The 17,943-nt window shown below is 52.8% G+C and overlaps 1 protein-coding gene across 1 annotated transcript; it reads right to left on the bottom strand.

Annotated features, from left to right (window-relative positions):
* Positions 1-1,931: 1,931 nt before the first annotated feature.
* LOC140900726 (C-type lectin lectoxin-Phi1-like) lies at positions 1,932-17,540 on the bottom strand. The gene is made up of 6 exons (XM_073318438.1): positions 17,412-17,540; positions 14,249-14,362; positions 10,510-10,635; positions 8,705-8,850; positions 7,729-7,829; positions 1,932-3,007 (listed from the first exon to the last, which is right to left on the bottom strand). Exons 1-6 carry the CDS (start codon positions 17,491-17,493, stop codon positions 2,860-2,862), a joined length of 717 nt encoding a protein of 238 aa, XP_073174539.1. The 5' UTR covers positions 17,494-17,540; the 3' UTR covers positions 1,932-2,859.
* Between the last annotated feature and the right edge of the window lie 403 nt (positions 17,541-17,943).

The raw sequence follows: 17,943 nt of genomic DNA, 5'->3' as shown, positions 1-17,943 counted from the left end.
CAACTTCTATATGAGGGAAGATTAAAAAGACTGGGACTGTTTTGCTTAGAAAAGAGACGACTACGGTGACAGAGGTCTATAAAATCATGCCTGATGTGGAGAAAGTGATTAGGGAAGTGTTATTGATCCCTTCACATAACACAAGAACCAGGGGTCACCTGATGAAATTAATAGTCAGCCAGGTTTAAAACAAACCTAAGGAAGTACTTCTTCAAACAACATACAATCAGTCTGTGGAACTCATTGCCAGGGGCTGTTGTGAAGGACGAAAGTATCGCTGGATTCAAAAAACACCTAGATAAGTTCCTGGAGGACAGGTCCATGAATGACTATTAGCCATGGTGGTCAGGGAGGCAACCCCATGCTCTGGGTGTCCCTAAGCCTCTGTCTGCCAGAAGCTGGGATTGGACGACATGGGATGTATCACTCGATGATTGCCCCATTCTATTCACTCCCTCTGAAGCATCCAGCCATGGTTGGAAGACAGGACACTGGGCTAGATGGACCCTTGGGCTGACCCATTATGGCGGTCCTTATTTTCTGAGTTGAAGTCTTTAAATAAGGCGTGGGTGTCTCTTTCTAAAAGATATGGTCCCGCTAATCAGAAGTTCCGGGCTGGGTGCCAGGACCCCTGGCAGCCATCTCTGGCCTGCCCTATGCAGGACGTCAGGCAGGATGGCCTAATGGTCCCTCCTAGCTTTACCATCTCTGAATATCGAATTGCTTTCTCTGTGGCATTCTGCACAGGGTTCTCAGCGGGAGAATTTCCCCTTGCTCTAGATGACAGCGAAGAAGAGCAGCTGGTGTTTGGTGTGAGGGGACCCAGTGGAGGGATGCGAAGAGGGGGCGGCAGTGGCAAAGCAGCGGGCTGGGAGAATGGTCATTCTGAAGATGCTGAGGGCCAGGGGACCCCTGGATATTCAGGCTCCTGTCAAGTGTAGCCCTGCGGAATGGAGCTGGACATACATTCTGCAGCTGCCTCTGACCCCCCCAGCTTGGCCCCACTCCTAGAGTAATGGCGCCACCGTGTGGCCATTCCCTCTAAGAGCGCCTCTGTTTGATTCTTCCCCCAGGTATTGGCTCTCTCACACACTGCCCTGCTCTGATGCCAGGGGTCGTGCAGGAAAATGGCCAGAGACAGACAGGCTGTGGCAGCGGCATGCTCAGCATGATGTAGAGGTGAAGCGGTGTGCTCGAGTGGAGTCAGGCCTCCTTCTTCTCTCTACTTCTCTCCCCACTGCTGGGAGGGGAGTGGGGTCTAAGGCCTTGTCTACACTACAAAGCTTTGTCAGCAAAAGCTCCCCTTTCAAAGCTCCGGGAAGTATCGGACAGCTGATCTTGCTGGGGAACAAAGAGCAAATCATTCATGTGGCATGCTCCTGTTCTGCCCTGCACTAGGAACACAGGCAGGCTGCTGCTGCAGGGAGCAGGGAACCGCTGGGCTGCTTTGACAGTCCGCAGCATGGAGAGCTCCCAGGGCTGCTCAGGATGCCGCTCGCTCGGAGGGAATCACAGAACCATAGGCAGGCAGGCAGAGCAGGCTACTTGTGCTTGGGGAGAGACTGCTATGCTGAGCAGAGTCAGGGGCTGATGGGGGGCGGGGGGGGAGGGGTGTCCCATTCCCCCTGCCGCAGGATAGGTCGGTCAGCCTGCTGTCTTCTCCATCCCAGACATACCACTCCCCCGCACACTTCTTTTGAAAAAGCAGCTGACAATCTACTCTGGGAAGGATGAGATTGAGAAACCTGCAACATGTGACGCTGTACCTGCCCCATGAGGCACTGCAAACCTTTCCCAAAGCACCCTGCGGCCAGCTGCACTGGGAGATAGCTACCCACAGTGCACTGCCCTCTGTGTTGATGCAAGAGCTGCTAGTGTGGATGCACTCTGCCGGCACAAGAAGATAGTGTGGAGATGCAACAGCCATTTTAATTAAAGGAGCACAACTTTTGCCAACAAAACTTCGTAGCGTAGACAAGGCCTAGCAGTTAGAGCGGGGCTGGGGTGTGGGGGGGATCTGGGTGTCTGGATTCCTGGGTTCTCTCCCCAACCCTTCCACTGACTTGCTGTGTGACTTCAGGTGGGTGACTCACTGATGGCAAAATGCCTCCTCCTGTCTAGTGCCGCTAGCTCTGGGCACCCCAGCAGGAGGGACTCGGGGCTGGCAGGAGAAGCCGGGCATGTCCAGGATCAGGCCCTTACAGCACTGTTCACTGGAGTAGAAGAGGGATTTCTGCAGAGTTCTGAGTGCCCAGTGAGCTGAACCCAGACACACACAGATGTTCTCTGCACTGGCTAGGGAGACACAGCAGATACTTTTGCAGGAAACTGGAACTGCTGGGGGATCCCTGCCCTCAGTGCACAGAACTCCCCGTAACCTCAGAAGCAGAGTTCTTTGGGCTTCAGATTTAAATGCCAGCACAGCCAATTTGTGCTGTACCCTGGGAGCTAAACCTAGTGGGAACGAGGGACCGTGGAGAGCGAGGGGAGAAGCAGAGGGACTGTCGGTCTCATCACGACCGAGGCTGACCACTTCTGACTTTAGTGGCAGTCAATGGCACTCAGCACCTGGCCTGGATCTTACATGACCCTTGCCAGGTCACACAGGAAGTGCAGAGCTCTGAGCTGGACCCAGGTCTGGCAGCCTCTCAGCTAGACATTGGGTTTTGCTCAGCTAGGAGGGAGGTTGACAGTTGAAAGTCCTGTAGAATGGATCTCACCGTTCTTTGTAGCGCCGACAGCCCGGTGGCGTTCAGTGAGGTGAACTAGCCCACGAAGGCACCTAGGGCTCTGCTGACTTTTATTGGCTGCTTAAAGAAAATAAACCTCAAAATGGCAAAATGTTTTCAAAGGTGCAAATTACACACAAAAGGTCCCAGATCTTTCACAAACGAAGTTATAGTGAGTCGCACACTCTGTGTTATTCCACTTGCCTCTGACACCCCCTGTGAGATGGATGCAGTGTTTCTGAGTGTTATTAACACTGGGGATCCCTGAAGACCAAGATCTGAAAGAAACAAGGGGAATATTTCCAGTGGCTAGAGCAGCTCCTGGGGAATCCATTCTAGTCAGGAACCTCTCTATCATGGATCCACATGATCCAACAGAGCAACTTACCACAACCGCTGAAAGGGAAGACTGCAATATCTCTCTATCCACCCCCATATCACACATCTATCCATCCATCCCAGGCACTCAGCAGGGCACCAGGATGGAGCATGGGCGGGGCCATTGCCTGGGTTAGGGGACGTTTAGCCTCCCCTGGCCTTCAATACCTGCTGCCTATCTATCTACCTATCTAGCTATCTATCTCCATAAACTTATGCCTGTCTCTCCCTGGACATTCCCATACAACCATTCCCATTAGAGCTGAGTGAATTTTTTTCCATTTGAAAATCTGACACAAATTCATTGACTAGATTCGGCCAAAATTTTGGGAGGCACCAGGGTCAGTGGGGAAGATCAAGGAGAAGTGATGAGCTCCCTTTTGACTCTGATCCTGAGGAAACCTGCAGTGTTGCCCCCTGAGCCCACTTGGTCTGGGGTCTCAGAGGGACGGTGCCCCCCAGAGCGCAGCTACCTCAGGGTACCAGCTCAGAGCAGAGCTGCACTGCACTGCACAGGGCTCAGTGTCTGTGAATAAAGCTCACTTTCCTCCCCACTCCCCGTGCTAATCCCAGCCTCCCCACTGCGATCCTATCCAAGGTTTATTGCAGGACTGCAGGGGGTTAGAGCCAGACTTCCTGGTGCTGAGCACCTGCCGCTTCCACTGAGAACAGCTGAGATCAGCTCATGTTTGGGTGCCTCATGTCCTATTCTCCTCTATAAGGTGGGCTCCTTGGCTGGACTACATCTCTCACAGTGCACTATGGTATTCCCTCTGGAGGGGAGAGGTGAAGCATCCTGGGACTCCCTGGCCATGATGCATCATGGGAGATGTAATCCTGCTGGGAGCCCGGCTCATGGGGGAGAATGATGACATACAGCAACTGAACTCTGGTCTTCCCTCTGGAGAAGAGAGGCAGAGCATCATGGGAGATATAGTCAGGCTGGGGAGGCTGACCTATAATGGAAAAGAAGAACATGCAGTAACTGAACTACAACTCTCATGAGGCACTAGGGCACTATTTCTGAAGGAAAATATTTTGCTTTTGGGGCATATATTTTTCAACAAAAAATCGAGATGTTTTGCAAGACGATGCAAAAAATGTTGAGTCAAAATCCCGATTTCTCATCAAAGAACCGTTCAGTGGAAAATTTTCAACCTGCCCCATTGACTCCCCTGCTGGCTCTAGGCCGTGTAACAATGCTCGTCCCCAGCCATGCCAGCCTGAAGTCAGCTGGCTATTCCCTTCTCCCCATAGTCCTGACCCTGGGACTCACCAGCCCGAGGGGCCAGACTGTGCTTTGTGGGAGGAGGCCAGCCACCTTCCCCACTCCAGGGGAGGGGGTGAGTGAGGTGTAGTGTACAGGTCCCTGCTGGATTTGGGAGCAGGGTGAGGAGGCAGATGAAAGCAGGCAGAGGACAGTAAATGCTAGGGCATGTCTACACTACCAAGTTTACTCCTGGGGCAATTCTGCATTGCTGCACATGCACAGAATTCATGTCTGGTGCAGAATTTTTTTTCCCCACAGAAAATACATTCTGCCCAGGAAGTGCTGAAGTTCCGACTGTTGCCCACCAGAACAACTGACTGACCGGCAGTAACAGCGAGCAGCTGGTTGCGTTCGTTACAGCAGCCTACCAGTGGAGCCAGGTTAGGAGGCACAGTGGGGCACACGGTGCTGCCAGGGGCTCACAGCCTGGGGTTCAGAAGGGATAGTGAGGGGGACTGACTGGGGTGCGGGCTCAGAAGCTAGTGGGGTGACAGCATTGATCCAGGGGCTGAACAAGAGGGGGGCTCTGGGCCACATGGGGACTGGGGGTAGGGGGGCTCCAGGGCCACATGGGGACAGGGGATGCAGTGACACACAGGGACGGGGCCAGATATGCCTGACTGAATAGGAGAGGCTCGGGGTCAGCCAGGATCTGCATGGGGGAAGCTCCCCAACAATGCCCCCAGCCCCAAAAGAAACTGTTCCCCCACCCACACCCAATAAAATTCCAGGTTCTCTCCTGAGCTCCTTCCCTCTCCTTCAGCTCCTCCATTACCCCTGACTCCCCCAAGCCTTTGCACTGCTTCTGAGAGGTGCGGAAATACAGTTCTGTATTGTAGTTTAAATGAACTACTCAACGTTCTGTATTACTATACCTAGTAAGGAATCTAGTTGTCAAAAAAAAAAAAAAAACCAACCATTTCCTGAATCTTTTTTTTGCATGTATTCCTACAGACATACTTGCTAACAGGTATTTTTAAATAAATTACCTAAATAATTGTAACTGGTGTGATTCTATTGTGTTATTTGAATATATTGTGTGCAGAATTGTAAATTTTTTGGCACAGAGTTTAATTTTTCAGTGCAGAGCTCCCCCAGGAGTAAAAGTGAAGTCAATGTGAGGTAGCTTATGTTGACCAAACTATGTAAGTGTCACACTACAGTGTCCCTCCCACCGCTGTAACTCACCTGCTAGGCCAACTTCACAAATCACCTCAACGAGAGGCATAGGGCTTAGGTCAACAGAGCCCCAGTGTTGCAGTATCTGTATAGACACTGCTTTATCATAGACTCTCAGGGCTGGAAGGGACCTCAGGAGGTCATCTCGTCCCACCTCTGCTCAAAGCAGGACCAATCCCCAATTTTTGCCCCAGGTCCCTAACTGGCCCCCTCAAGGATTGAACTCACAAACCACTGAGCTATCCCTCCCCCCTTTACTTGCATTGCCTGTTGGCTGTCAGCCTGGCTGACTGCTGGAGCCGTGAAATTGACAAGAATGTCAATTTCACTGCTGGTAGGGTCCCTGTTTTGAAATGGATCGGGCGGGGGTGTTGGGGCTGTGAGCCCCAGCAGTGCTGGCAGCTGGAGCCTCGCTGCCCGGTGCTGCTGTGAGCTCCCTCCCAGCTGGAGTCCCCACAGCTGGAGCCAGCTGCCTCCCAGGCTCTCAGCCCCTGGCACTGCCCCTGATGAGCACTCACACCTGACAGGAGGGCAGGGTGAACATGATAAACCACAAAAAGAAAAGGAGTACTTGTGGCACCTTAGAGACTAACCAATTTATTAGAGCATAAGCTTTCGTGAGCTACAGCTCACTTCATCAGATGCATATCATGGAAACTGCTGCAGACTTTATATATACACAGAGAATATGAACCAATACCTCCTCCCACCCCACTGTCCTGCTGGTAATAGCTTATCTAAAGTGATCATCAGGTGGGCCATTTCCAGCACAAATCCAGGTTTTCTCACCCTCCAGCCCCCCACACAAATTCACTCTCCTGCTGGTGATAGCCCATCCAAAGTGACAACTCTTTACACAATGTGCATGACAATCAAGTTGGGCTATTTCCTGCACAAATCCAGGTTTTCTCACATCCTCCCCACCCCCATACACACACAAACTCACTCTCCTGCTGGTAATAGCTCATCCAGACTGACCACTCTTCAAGTTTAAATCCAAGTTAAACCAGAACATCTGGGGAGGGGGGTAGGAAAAAACAAGAGGAAACAGGCTACCTTGCATAATGACTTAGCCACTCCAAGTCTCTATTTAAGCCTAAATTAATAGTATCCAATTTGCAAATGAATTCCAATTCAGCAGTTTCTCGCTGGAGTCTGGATTTGAAGTTTTTTGTTTTAAGATAGCGACCTTCATGTCTGTGATTGCGTGACCAGAGAGATTGAAGTGTTCTCCAACTGGTTTATGAATGTTATAATTCTTGACATCTGATTTGTGTCCATTTATTCTTTTACGTAGAGACTGTCCAGTTTGACCAATGTACATGGCAGAGGGGCATTGCTGGCACATGATGGCATATATCACATTGGTGGAGAACACTTCAATCTCTCTGGTCACGCAATCACAGACATGAAGGTCGCTATCTTAAAACAAAAAAACTTCAAATCCAGACTCCAGTGAGAAACTGCTGAATTGGAATTGATTTGCAAATTGGATACTATTAATTTAGGCTTAAATAGAGACTTGGAGTGGCTAAGTCATTATGCAAGGTAGCCTGTTTCCTCTTGTTTTTTCCTACCCCCCCCCCCCAGATGTTCTGGTTTAACTTGGATTTAAACTTGAAGAGTGGTCAGTTTGGATGAGCTATTACCAGCAGGAGAGTGAGTTTGTGTGTGTATGGGGGTGGGGGGGATATGAGAAAACCTGGATTTGTGCAGGAAATAGCCCAACTTGATTGTCATGCACATTGTGTAAAGAGTTGTCACTTTGGATGGGCTATCACCAGCAGGAGAGTGAATTTGTGTGGGGGGGTGGAGGGTGAGAAAACCTGGATTTGTGCTGGAAATGGCCCACCTGATGATCACTTTAGATAAGCTATTACCAGCAGGACAGTGGGGTGGGAGGAGGTATTGGTTCATATTCTCTATGTATATATAAAGTCTGCAGCAGTTTCCACGATATGCATCTGATGAAGTGAGCTGTAGCTCACGAAAGCTCATGCTCAAATAAATTGGTTAGTCTCTAAGGTGCCACAAGTCCTCCTTTTCTTTTTGCGAATACAGACTAACACGGCTGTTACTCTGAAACATGATAAACCACAGTAATTGCTGGTGGCGGTACAGAGACTAACATAAGTGGACTTAACTTTATAGTGTAGACATGGCCTTACTCACGTATATGATACTGGTGAGCCATCCACCCACGTCCAGCTTGCTTCTTTGTTGCTCAGGCCGATCCAGTGGTGAACGGAATTGATCCCCACTGTCAGGAAGGCCTAAGGGGGGATGGGAGAGAAGCACAAACAGCAGTTATTTGTCTCCTACCTGGTGTTCTGCAAACCACCAGGGGCCCGCGTCCCACGGGGCCTGCCCAGTCCTCCATCACCTGCCTTGTCCAGGTGTTGTGCTGAAACCGCCTGCCCCACCTGCAGGCACACAGACCAGACGGCAAGGCAGGAGCAGGGGCGGAAGCGAGAAGTCATTGCTACCGGGAAGGGGCTGTGAGGTGGAGCGGGGTTATGGGAATATGGATTTACACTGGTGTAAACAAGAGCAGGATCTGGTCACAGTGCTTTGCCTGGATCCCATCAGCGTCTCTGGGTAACAAGGTGCACCTATGCCTATCAGTTCCGACCACACATACCCTGCAGAGCTGATCGCAAGAGCTGGGGGCTGGAGGGCAACCCCCACTGGGGGCCACATCAGAGGGGGTGGTTGGGTGAGGGGCCTGCGAGTGGGGTCATGTCTCTTCTGGGATTGCAGGAGCTGTGGGAGGGATGAGGGGGCTTGCAACGGGCAGGGGCTGGTGAAGCTTTGTGACAGAAATCCCTAGAGTAAGCCTTTGCTGATTTCTCTGGTGCTTGGCTGCAGCATCTGCTGTGCCCAGGGGGCTTGGGGCAGGGAAGTAGGGTCCCTGCAATGTCCTCACAGCACAGGACCCAGGGTCAAGCAGTGCAGCTGCCCTCCTCCCCCTGGGAATGCTGGGCTGGATTCAGAGGCTGGGAAGCATGGGCCCAGCAGGCTGGGAGAGCTGAGCAAAAGCACTGGGATAACAGCAGCAGTTTCGGCCTGGGAGGAGAGATCCCATTCAGGTGGCCCAGCACTGCGCCCAGTTCTGCCTCTCCCCGGGGGCAGGAGTATGGGGACCTACCTGCTCCCACTGGTTGCCGATGACAGCTAGCTCTGCACTGTGTCTGCTGCACGATCTCTTGGCCATATCCCAGGGCTCCTTGTCCGAGGAGAAGAAGTAGCATTTCTTCTGGAACTCCTCCCAGCCATGTGGGCAGCACGGGATCCCTGCAACACAGGCTGCAGTTCACCCCAGGGCCCAGAGATCCATGCTGGTAACATCCCGCTCTTCCTGCATTCCAGCCCAGGCCAGCCCCAGCGAGTATCCCAGCCGGTTGCTCGCTCCCAGCCCAGGAGGCTGCGGACAGGAACAGACCGTGTGGTTCTGCAGCTCCCAGCCCACGCTACCCACGGTCACCAGCTGGGCAATTCCTAACTCCTGTCTGGACACAGCCGACTGCGCTGCCTCCAGGCCGGGGCTGGCAGGAAACGGGCTGAACTGAACGGAAGGTTTTGACATTTGTTTTCATTCCATTGCAAAATGAAGCTAAGACTGGCCCAGAATAACCAATGGCCCAGTGAAGAGGGCACCAACCAGGGGCATGGGAAAGCCAGGGCCAAGCCTCTGACTCAGGTAATGCAGGGACTTGAACCTCCGTCCCCCCCAACCCTGGCACATGCCCTGAACGCCCAGCTATAGAGGCATTCTCTGGGGGAGGGCAGAGAGAATGCGCACAGGCACATGAGTGACTGACCCTAGAGCCCCCTGGCTTGGGCACTAGCCAGGGTGGTCAAAGACCCAGCTCCATGTCCCTGCTGTGCCTGGTTTGGTCTCCCACATCCCAGCTGCATGCCCCAGGCTATGCCCAGAATGGGGTGGGACTTCCTTTAGCTGCTTCTGACCAGAGCTTCCACCGCGGCCCTGACAGACCTTCCCGTGGAACGGTTAATCAAAACTGACCCGTTTCTGTGAAAAGCTTCGGTTTTGATGAATCGCCGTTTTCCTGGGAAAAAAGGTTTTGTCCAAAATTTCCTGACCACCTGGGCTCCCCTCCAGGTTAGAGCAGAGCCCTGAGTCCTCTCCACCAGCCCCCCCACTCCCACCTCCAGCGACACCCGTTCAGCCCCTAAGGAGCCTGTAGTTCTGCTCGGGGGAGGAGCGTTCGTGCTGTGGGCTATGATCCCAGAGCCCTGGTCTGAGACACACAGCACCCGCCCCCGCCTCCCCCCGCGCCCCAGATAGTTGCCTGGACACGTTTGTTCCTGTTTTGCATCAGTCAAATCTTGAGAAATCAGGATTCCAAGTGAAGAGATAAACAAGAAATTGTCACTGTGAGAAACCAGCTCGGCCAGAGCAAAGCCACCACTACAGGAAGCCTTAGTCGCCCTGACTCACACCCAGGATCCAGCACCTACAGCTCAGCTCAGTCACGAGAAAGATTTGTGCGGGGAAAGGAACATCCCAGGTTTGTGGGACAGTCACTTCTACAGCTGAGATTGAACCTGATACCATGAGCACCCAGCTCCGGCCGTGTGAGGTAAAGGAGCAGCTCCCTCAGCTGGTGGCAGTAATAGGCTGTTATCCTCTATGTAGCATAGGTGCTGGGACAGTGATGCATTCAAGGACAAAACAAATCAGCCCCCATCTAAACCCTCTTCAGGGCTGAATGTGCCCAGACTATGTGAAAGTTCTGATCTGGATCTGGAGCTAGATCCCGCTTTGGGTCCATCTCAAGGCCACTGATCCTCCCCCTGCAGGTTGCGTGGATGCAGCACTAGTATGTGGGAGGTTCTGCTGTCACCTCCCCGCCCCTCCTTGGTGCAGGACTGTCTGCCTGAAGCCTCCATCCAGACACACCAGGCAGCAGGCCTGGGACTAGCACTTACATTTCAGGAGCATGAGCAAGAAGGCAGCTGTCGACAGCAGCAGAGACACCCCAACCAGGGCATAAAGGATGCCCAAGGACTTTCTCCCACAGCCTCTCTGCTCCTCTGCCTTCAGGGTGGAGACAGCTGCAAAGAACAGCGACATCAGCGGCTAGAGCACGAGTCAGCGGAAGAACAGCTGGTGTAATCTCTACCCATGCCACCAGCCGCGGGCAGGAGAATGACCTACATGTGCAAGATGGTGGGAGAGGGGTCCAGTGGTTAAAACGTGGTGGAAGGGGCTGGGAGTTAGGACTCCTGGGTTCTATCCCCAGCTCAGGGAGGGGAGCGGAGTGGCAGACGGATCTGGGAGCTAGGGCTCCTGGGTTCTACTCCCTGCTCTAAGAGAGGAGCAGGGTCTAGTGGGTGCTCCCCGCAGCCCCAGGGAGTGCACTCTGGGGTGTGCACTGTAAATAGGAGAGAACAGAGCCTTCTTTGTCCCCACAGGACCCCGAGCCCATCACCGTGGCATTTGGGCTTGTTTGCCTCCCCAAGGTTCCAATCCTTGCAAGCACTGACAACTCTCCACTCCTGCTGGGGTCCATGGGCACTGCGGAGACTCAGCACTTTTGAGAATCCAGCTCTTCAAGGCCTTGTCCACATAAGTGAGTGCGTTAAACTGGTGTGACTCACTAGGGTCTGGTCTATGCAAAAAACTTTCCCTGGTTTAACTGAAGATGCAATTTCACTCCCGTTTATTTAAACTGGGGCTGCTTTGTGTGTGAACACTCTTAAATTGGCTTAACACCAGCTATCGGCACCGATTTCAGTGTCCACTAAATCACTGATTTGCACTAACTCAATTTGTAAACCGATTAAAACGAAATTGGTGCAACTTGGTTGCAGACAAGTCCCTAGTCTAGACATGTTTGAGTCAATTCAAGAGGATCTTACAGTATCTTAAGCAGATTAAAGGGCTCATCTGCACAAAAAAGGCACACCGGTTTCGGCAGAGATGTGAATTTAAACTGGTTTAATCAAACCAGTGTAGACACACTTATTTTAGCTTAACAGCCACTTTCTTCAGTTAGTTTCAATTGATTAGGAGCAGGGTTGAAAAACCCAAATAAACCAAAAATCAGAGCATCCACCTTTGTCTTCGCTAGGCAAAAAAGGGAGTGTTCTTATCTTGTGACAGCTAGAACGGGTAACGCCCGAGACCTGGTCTACCCTGCAAAACGTCACTGGCTTAGCTATGTCGGCTAGGAGTGTGCAAAAATCACACACACTCTCACGCCGGCACAGCGGTGCCAGCAAACCTCCCAGTGTAGACACAACCCCGTGAAAAGAAGCGTGCTCCTGAGGGCATGCTACTGTCATTTTGGGAGATGATGCACTTACGCTGGCCCAAGAACACCTCCAGCTGGCCGGCCTGGGCTGTCTCTCTCTAGGGCTCTCGTCTGACATAGCCATACCGCCGCAGGCTCTGAAGCGTAGACAAGCCCCCAGTGGAGAGAAGGCAGCCTGGAGCTTTCCCATGGGTCAGTGAGTGGAAGTAACAACCGTGGGAGCCAGGGGTTCACCTCAACCTGCTAATTGATGGAAGCTCCAAGCTGCCCTGTCTCCACAGGGACGCCCCCTCTCTTAGTTAGCAGGAGTTTTCCTAGAGGAGACACTGCCTCGGGGGCCTGTGCCAGTTGTCAGTCAAGTCCGGGCAGCTCTCCCATGTTGACGGTGCCAGGCCGATGGCAGCGCCCAATGCCAACGTCAGCTCGTCCACCAAGCTGGGCGGGTTTCCTGGAACCAGGGGGCCTGGGTATGGTAGCTTCTGTATGGAGCACATGGGACCCACCAGGGCTCCCTGTGTGCCATCCTCCCATCCCCCAGCAACTGCCCACCCCCTGCCCCACGCCAGGTGTTCTGGGTGCCCTCTATCTCCCCTCCCCCAACCAGGGTCCCCCATTTCCCCCCATGCCAGGGGCTCTGTGTGCCCCTGTCCACCCTCCCCCATACCAGAGTCCCCCATTTCCCCCCCTGCCATGATCTCTGTGTGCCCCCCATTTCCCCTCCCCCCAAACCAGGGTCTTCCATTTCCCCCCATGCCAGGGGCTCTGTGTGCCCCCATTCTATCCCCCAAACCAGGGTCCCCCACTTCTCCTCCTGCCAGGGGCTCTGTGTGCCCCCCCCATTTCCCCTCCCCCCAACCAGGGTCCCCTATTTCCCCCCATGCCAAGGGCTCTGTGTGCCCCCCATTCCACCCCCCCATGCCAGAGTCACCCATTTCCCCCCATTCTCCCTCCTCCATACCAAGGTCCCCCATTTCTCCACCTGCCAGGGGCTCTGTGTGCCCCCCATACCAAAGTCCCCCATTCTGCTCCGTGCCAGGGGCTCTCTGTGCTTCCTATTTCCCCCCTGCCATGCCAGGGCAGCGGTTCCCTTTCTCCTGCCTTTGGTCCCTGCCCGCCCATGTGCCCGGCTCTCTGTCACTGCTGACAACTGCCGTTTAAGGCTCCAGCATTGCTATCTCTTACCCTTGTAGCTGCAACTGAAAACGATGCCACCTAGTGGATTCCTGACAGGGGACAGACCCCGGGGCCGGCACGCTGGCAGCATTCGCCCCGCCGCAGCAGCGGGGAAAGAGGCAGGCGTCACCAGCTAAGCCACAACTAAGGGCCCAGTAATGCTACTGGTCTCATCTGTAAAGCGCTTGGAGATCCACGGATGAAAAACACTATCGTCGAGCTGGGAGTTAACCTGGCAAAGGGCTGAGAGCCTCTGGAGAGATCTCTCTCTCTGCCTCTGCAATCCATACATTGACACCCGCCGCCACAGCTCTGAGCGTGCATTGGGTTGTTTGCCCAAGGAGGGGGCTTGGGGCGGGGGCCGTCATTTTAATTCCTGCAAATGCCCCATTTGCTCACCCAAGCGTGAGACACCGAGCCAGGCAGTTGCCTGAGGGCTGGGGAGAACACATGCCAGCACCATGCAGGGCAGCACTGCTGTGGGGGGTTGGGTTTCAGTCTTCTTCTGAAGATAGTTGTTCTAATGGGATCACGTATCAGGGGGTAACCATGTTAGTCTGTATCCACAAAAACAGCAAGGAGTCCGGTGGCACCTTGAAGACTAACAGATTTATTTGGGCATAAGCTTTCGTGGGTAAAAAAAACCACTTCTTCAGCCACCGGACTCCTTGTTGTTCTAATGGGATCGTTTCCCTGGAACAAGGATTATTTGTGTCCAGCCCAGTCAGGAGCCCCGCTAAACTCGCCTTTTGCAAGCCTAAGCATCTCCACTGTGCTTTAGCAGCTGTGTCTAGGCCACAGCCCTTGGTATTCTGCACCCATGGAAGTGGCTGCAGGATTTGGCCCAGCTGTGTCATGCTCCAAAAATCTCAACTTTCATTTAAAAATAAAAGCATTGGGGAGATTTTCAAAGGCACAAGTGGGAACTGGGCACCTAATTCCCATTCATGGGGACTCAGTGGGAGTTGGGCATCCAACTGCTCGTACTGCCTTTGAACAAATCCCCTTTGGCAGTGGAGATAACACTGGGCACATGACCCAGGTATGACTGATGCAGAGAGGCTGCCTGAGTCTGCAGAGAGCCTGAGGCAATTGCTCTTCATTTCCATCTGTAGCCTCACATTAATGCTTTTCCCTTTGCCAAACCCAGACATCAAGCCCAGTTGTGCTGACCTATCAATTCTGTGGCCCACACACCTCCCATGCTCTGTGAGATACAGCTCAAGTGAGTCACCCACCTGGTTCTGCCTTTGCTTGCCACTGTGGCTGTGTCTGAGGCTGGGGTGGTGGCTGAGTGGGATCAACGTTCTCATAATCCCTCTCGTAGTTGTCGTCAAAACTGCCCATCGAATCTAGGGGCAGAAAGAGGGTTTTCTAGAACAGCCATGTACCTGTTTTATTGTCTATTCTGGATCATGAAGCATTTAAAACCCAGACTCCTCCCCAGGCCTGGATGCTGGGTCCAGTCACTTCCCAGCCCAGCTTTGGCTTTGGTTGTCATTGTTATTATTATTTATCTGTCTTGCAGACGTGCTGGAGCCACAGCTATGGTTTAGGACCCCATTGCACCAGGCACTGCACAGACCCAGGTCCCTGCCCCACAGAGCTTCCAATCGAAGGCAATCAAAGCTGTTCACAACCCACAGTGTCAATTGCTGATTCCTGGTCTGGGCTGTGAGAATGTCTACAGCTGCCAGGATGGGAGTCACTGGGCAAAATCCGTGTTCTCAGGGTTGAAAATTTGCTCTCTAAGGATTCACTTACCCTCCCCTGCACAACCCCCGCTGTCTGGAGCTTGTAATTTTAGTTGGATAAACCACGTATTGATCTATCTATCTACCCCTATACACCTCCTTATATCTATCCATCCCCATACACTCTATCTATCTATCTATCTATCTGTAAGCAGGGTCTGAACGAGCCCTCCACTGACATCTAGAGATGAGCTGGGGGAAAAGACTTCAGGAACAGCCTGTGTTTGTGTCTCCAGGTGCATAGCATGACCAAGTGCTTTACCAAAATGATCACGTTTGGCTAGTGTTGGGTTACAATTCACTTTACTATCGAGTGCAGGGGTCATGAAATATTTTTTTCCTTAGTGTATGAAGAAAGGGCAGCAGAACTGTACTTAATCTGGCCTGTGAGACGCCACCCTAATCTGAACCTCATTTGGTAGGGCTGCCAAAGCCCTGGGAAGGAGAGCAAGGGTGGGAGTGGCATTTGGGGCGGGAGGTGCGGCTAAAGGAGGGTGCTAGATGCTAGTTGGCTGAGCACTCTGTAGGGTTTAGAGACAGAACTAATTAGCTTCAGGAGAGAGGCCTGGTTTCTCTGTTCAGGGGTAACAGGAACTGAATGTTCGTAGCTCTAGGGGCTCTGCCTTAGGCCATGTCTACACTAGTGAGCTTACAGCAGCCCAGCTGTGCCGATGCTGGTGAGAGAGAGCTCTTCCACTGGCCTGGTAAAACCGCTTTCATCAGCGGCGACAGCCATGTGGGTGGGAGAGCATCTCTGCCGACATAGTGCTGTCCACGCCGGCGCCTCTGTCCGTGTAACTCATATCACTCGGGGGGTGGTTTTTACACACCCCGAGCGATACACGTCACGCTGACAAAAGAGCGGAGTAGACAAGCCATTATAGGTGGTGTAAGGACTGTGGTGACACGAAAGACAAGGCAGAGGCTGTACAGGAGGAGAGACCAGTAAGAGCTGAAATCACTAAGGCCCTGGCTTAAGCCGTGGGACCTCAGCCCATCAAGTCAGAGCAGTGGCAGTGCCGACCAGCAGCAGGAGAGAAAAGCAGAGGAAGCAGCAGCCGACATCTAGTTGCGGAGGCTCATAGCGAGCACAGAGACATTGCTTGATTCCCCCCCACCCTTTCTGGGGTGGGAAGTGACCCCCTCTGAACACACCTCTGAACTCTCCTTCTTTGCTAACCAAGGACAGCCACCTGTGAGTGGGGTACAGTGGACGGAGAGGGGAATGATGTGGTAAAGGGACATTAATTCGTTGGACTTTCCCACCCCAAGGTGGGAAACTGAGGCAAAGGACACAGCCCATCATGCTGTGGGGTGGGGTTTGCTTATTGTTACATGCTTTTGAATGGGGTTGTGGTGTTTCCGCAAACTAATGCTTGGTTCCCTTTCTCTTTTAATAAAAGTTCTCTTTCGCTATACACAGACTCAGTGCTTGTGAATGGGGAAGTATTGACTCTTCATGGTGCTCAGTGGTCGTGTTTGGTTTTCCCAGATTACTGAGTGGGGGCTGGAGCTGGTTCTGTTCTGTTACAAGGAACTGCCTAAGTATTGAACCTGGCCCTACTTGCTGCTGACTCCACCTGGCAGGAGGGTTACATAGCTATCTATTCCAATAGGCCCATCTATCTATCCCTATATTCCCCCTCTACGCATACGTAAGACACTTGGGGGTAATTGTCCTGCTATAATCACCACGGATGAGGCCTCAGCTGGAGTATGGTGTCCAGTTCTGGTTACCGCGCTTTAAGAAAGCTGTGGGCAAATTGGAGAGAGTCCAGAGATGAGCAAAACAAGCGATCGAAGGGTTAGAAAACCCGGCCTGTGCAGAAAGGTGAAGAACCTGGGTGGGGTTAGTCTTGCCAAAAGAAGGCTGAAGGAGGACCTGCTAAGGGTTGTTGTAGGGAGGCCGATGATCCATTGTTTTCCATGCCCACTTGAGGTAGGACAAGAAGTAATCCGCTTAATCTGAGGCCAGGGGGATTTAGATTAGATATCTGAAAAATCTTTCTAGCTGCAAGGGTAGTGCCACACTGGAATAGGTTACTGAGGGTTTGTGCAACCCCCGTCTGGAGGTTTCTAGGAACAGGTTGGACAAACGCCTGTCAGGGATGGTCTAGGGGTTTACTTGGTCATGCCTCAGCGCAGGGGGCTGATGTCTTGAGGTCCCTTCCAGACTCACATTTCTGTGATTCTGGGAAGAGTGAGACAGGCCCAGATGATCCCAGCTGGCGATCCGCTCCCCATGCTGCAGAGGAAGGGGGGAAATTCCCAGAACTCCAGGGTCCCTGCCACTCTGACCTGGGAGAACATTCCTCCCCAACCCCAAAGCAGGCAATCAGTGTGACTGTGAACAAGACCCACCAGGCAGGCATCTAAGGAGAGGATTCTCTGTACCGCCTTAGAGCAGCGGTTCTCAGACTTCACTTCACTGTGACCCTCTTCTGATAACAAAAATTCCTACATGACCCTGGGTGGGGGCAGAGCCTGAGTTCTGCTGCCCCAGGCTAAAGCTCTCAAGTTTCGGCTTCAACCCCAGATCCCAGCGAGTCTAATGCTGGCCCTGGTGACCCCATTAAAATGGGGTTTGAGAACTGCTGCCTTAGAGGGATGAGCTAAAAGTTCAGTCCCCACGTCCCCCCGTGTTTACCTGGCCTCCCGTGTGGCATCGTGGCTCTTTTGGTCTGCGACAGCTCTATGGCATCGTTCTGGTAACCGGCCGCTGTTTGCATCACGCTGTGAAGCAGCTTCCTGCAGGGCGGCAGCGTCTCCACCCCAGACAGAGTGCAGCACCAGGGCTTGCAACACACCACAGCCACTTCTTCTCTTTCACAAACCACAAGCGCTGAAGACACTCACAGTTAACCCCTTCCCTGCCATGGGCACAGCTCGAGCCCTTTAAAATGTCAGTCGGTTGATGGGGGGAGCCATTGACTAACACTGGGGCCCTGTAGAGGAGACACTCCCTTCTAGTAGGAGGAAGGGGGAATTGTTCTCAGCCAGGTGAGCAGGCGAGGCTCCGAGATCACCAGTGCTTGGAGGTGGTTGGTCTGGAGCAATCCAACATTCCCCCAAAGGGACCCCACTGTTGAGGGCAGGGCAGAGAAAGAAAACAGCGCTTCTCAAAATAGTATGTCACAGACATTTTATGGGGGGAGTCCTATAGGCAGCTTTCCAAGTTT

Source organism: Lepidochelys kempii, chromosome 20 (assembly GCF_965140265.1).
Source record: "Lepidochelys kempii isolate rLepKem1 chromosome 20, rLepKem1.hap2, whole genome shotgun sequence".
In the NCBI taxonomy this organism is placed as follows: Eukaryota; Metazoa; Chordata; order Testudines; family Cheloniidae; genus Lepidochelys; species Lepidochelys kempii.
The sequence above is the reverse complement of the archived record's forward strand: the minus strand, read 5'-3'. Positions and strand labels throughout refer to the sequence as shown.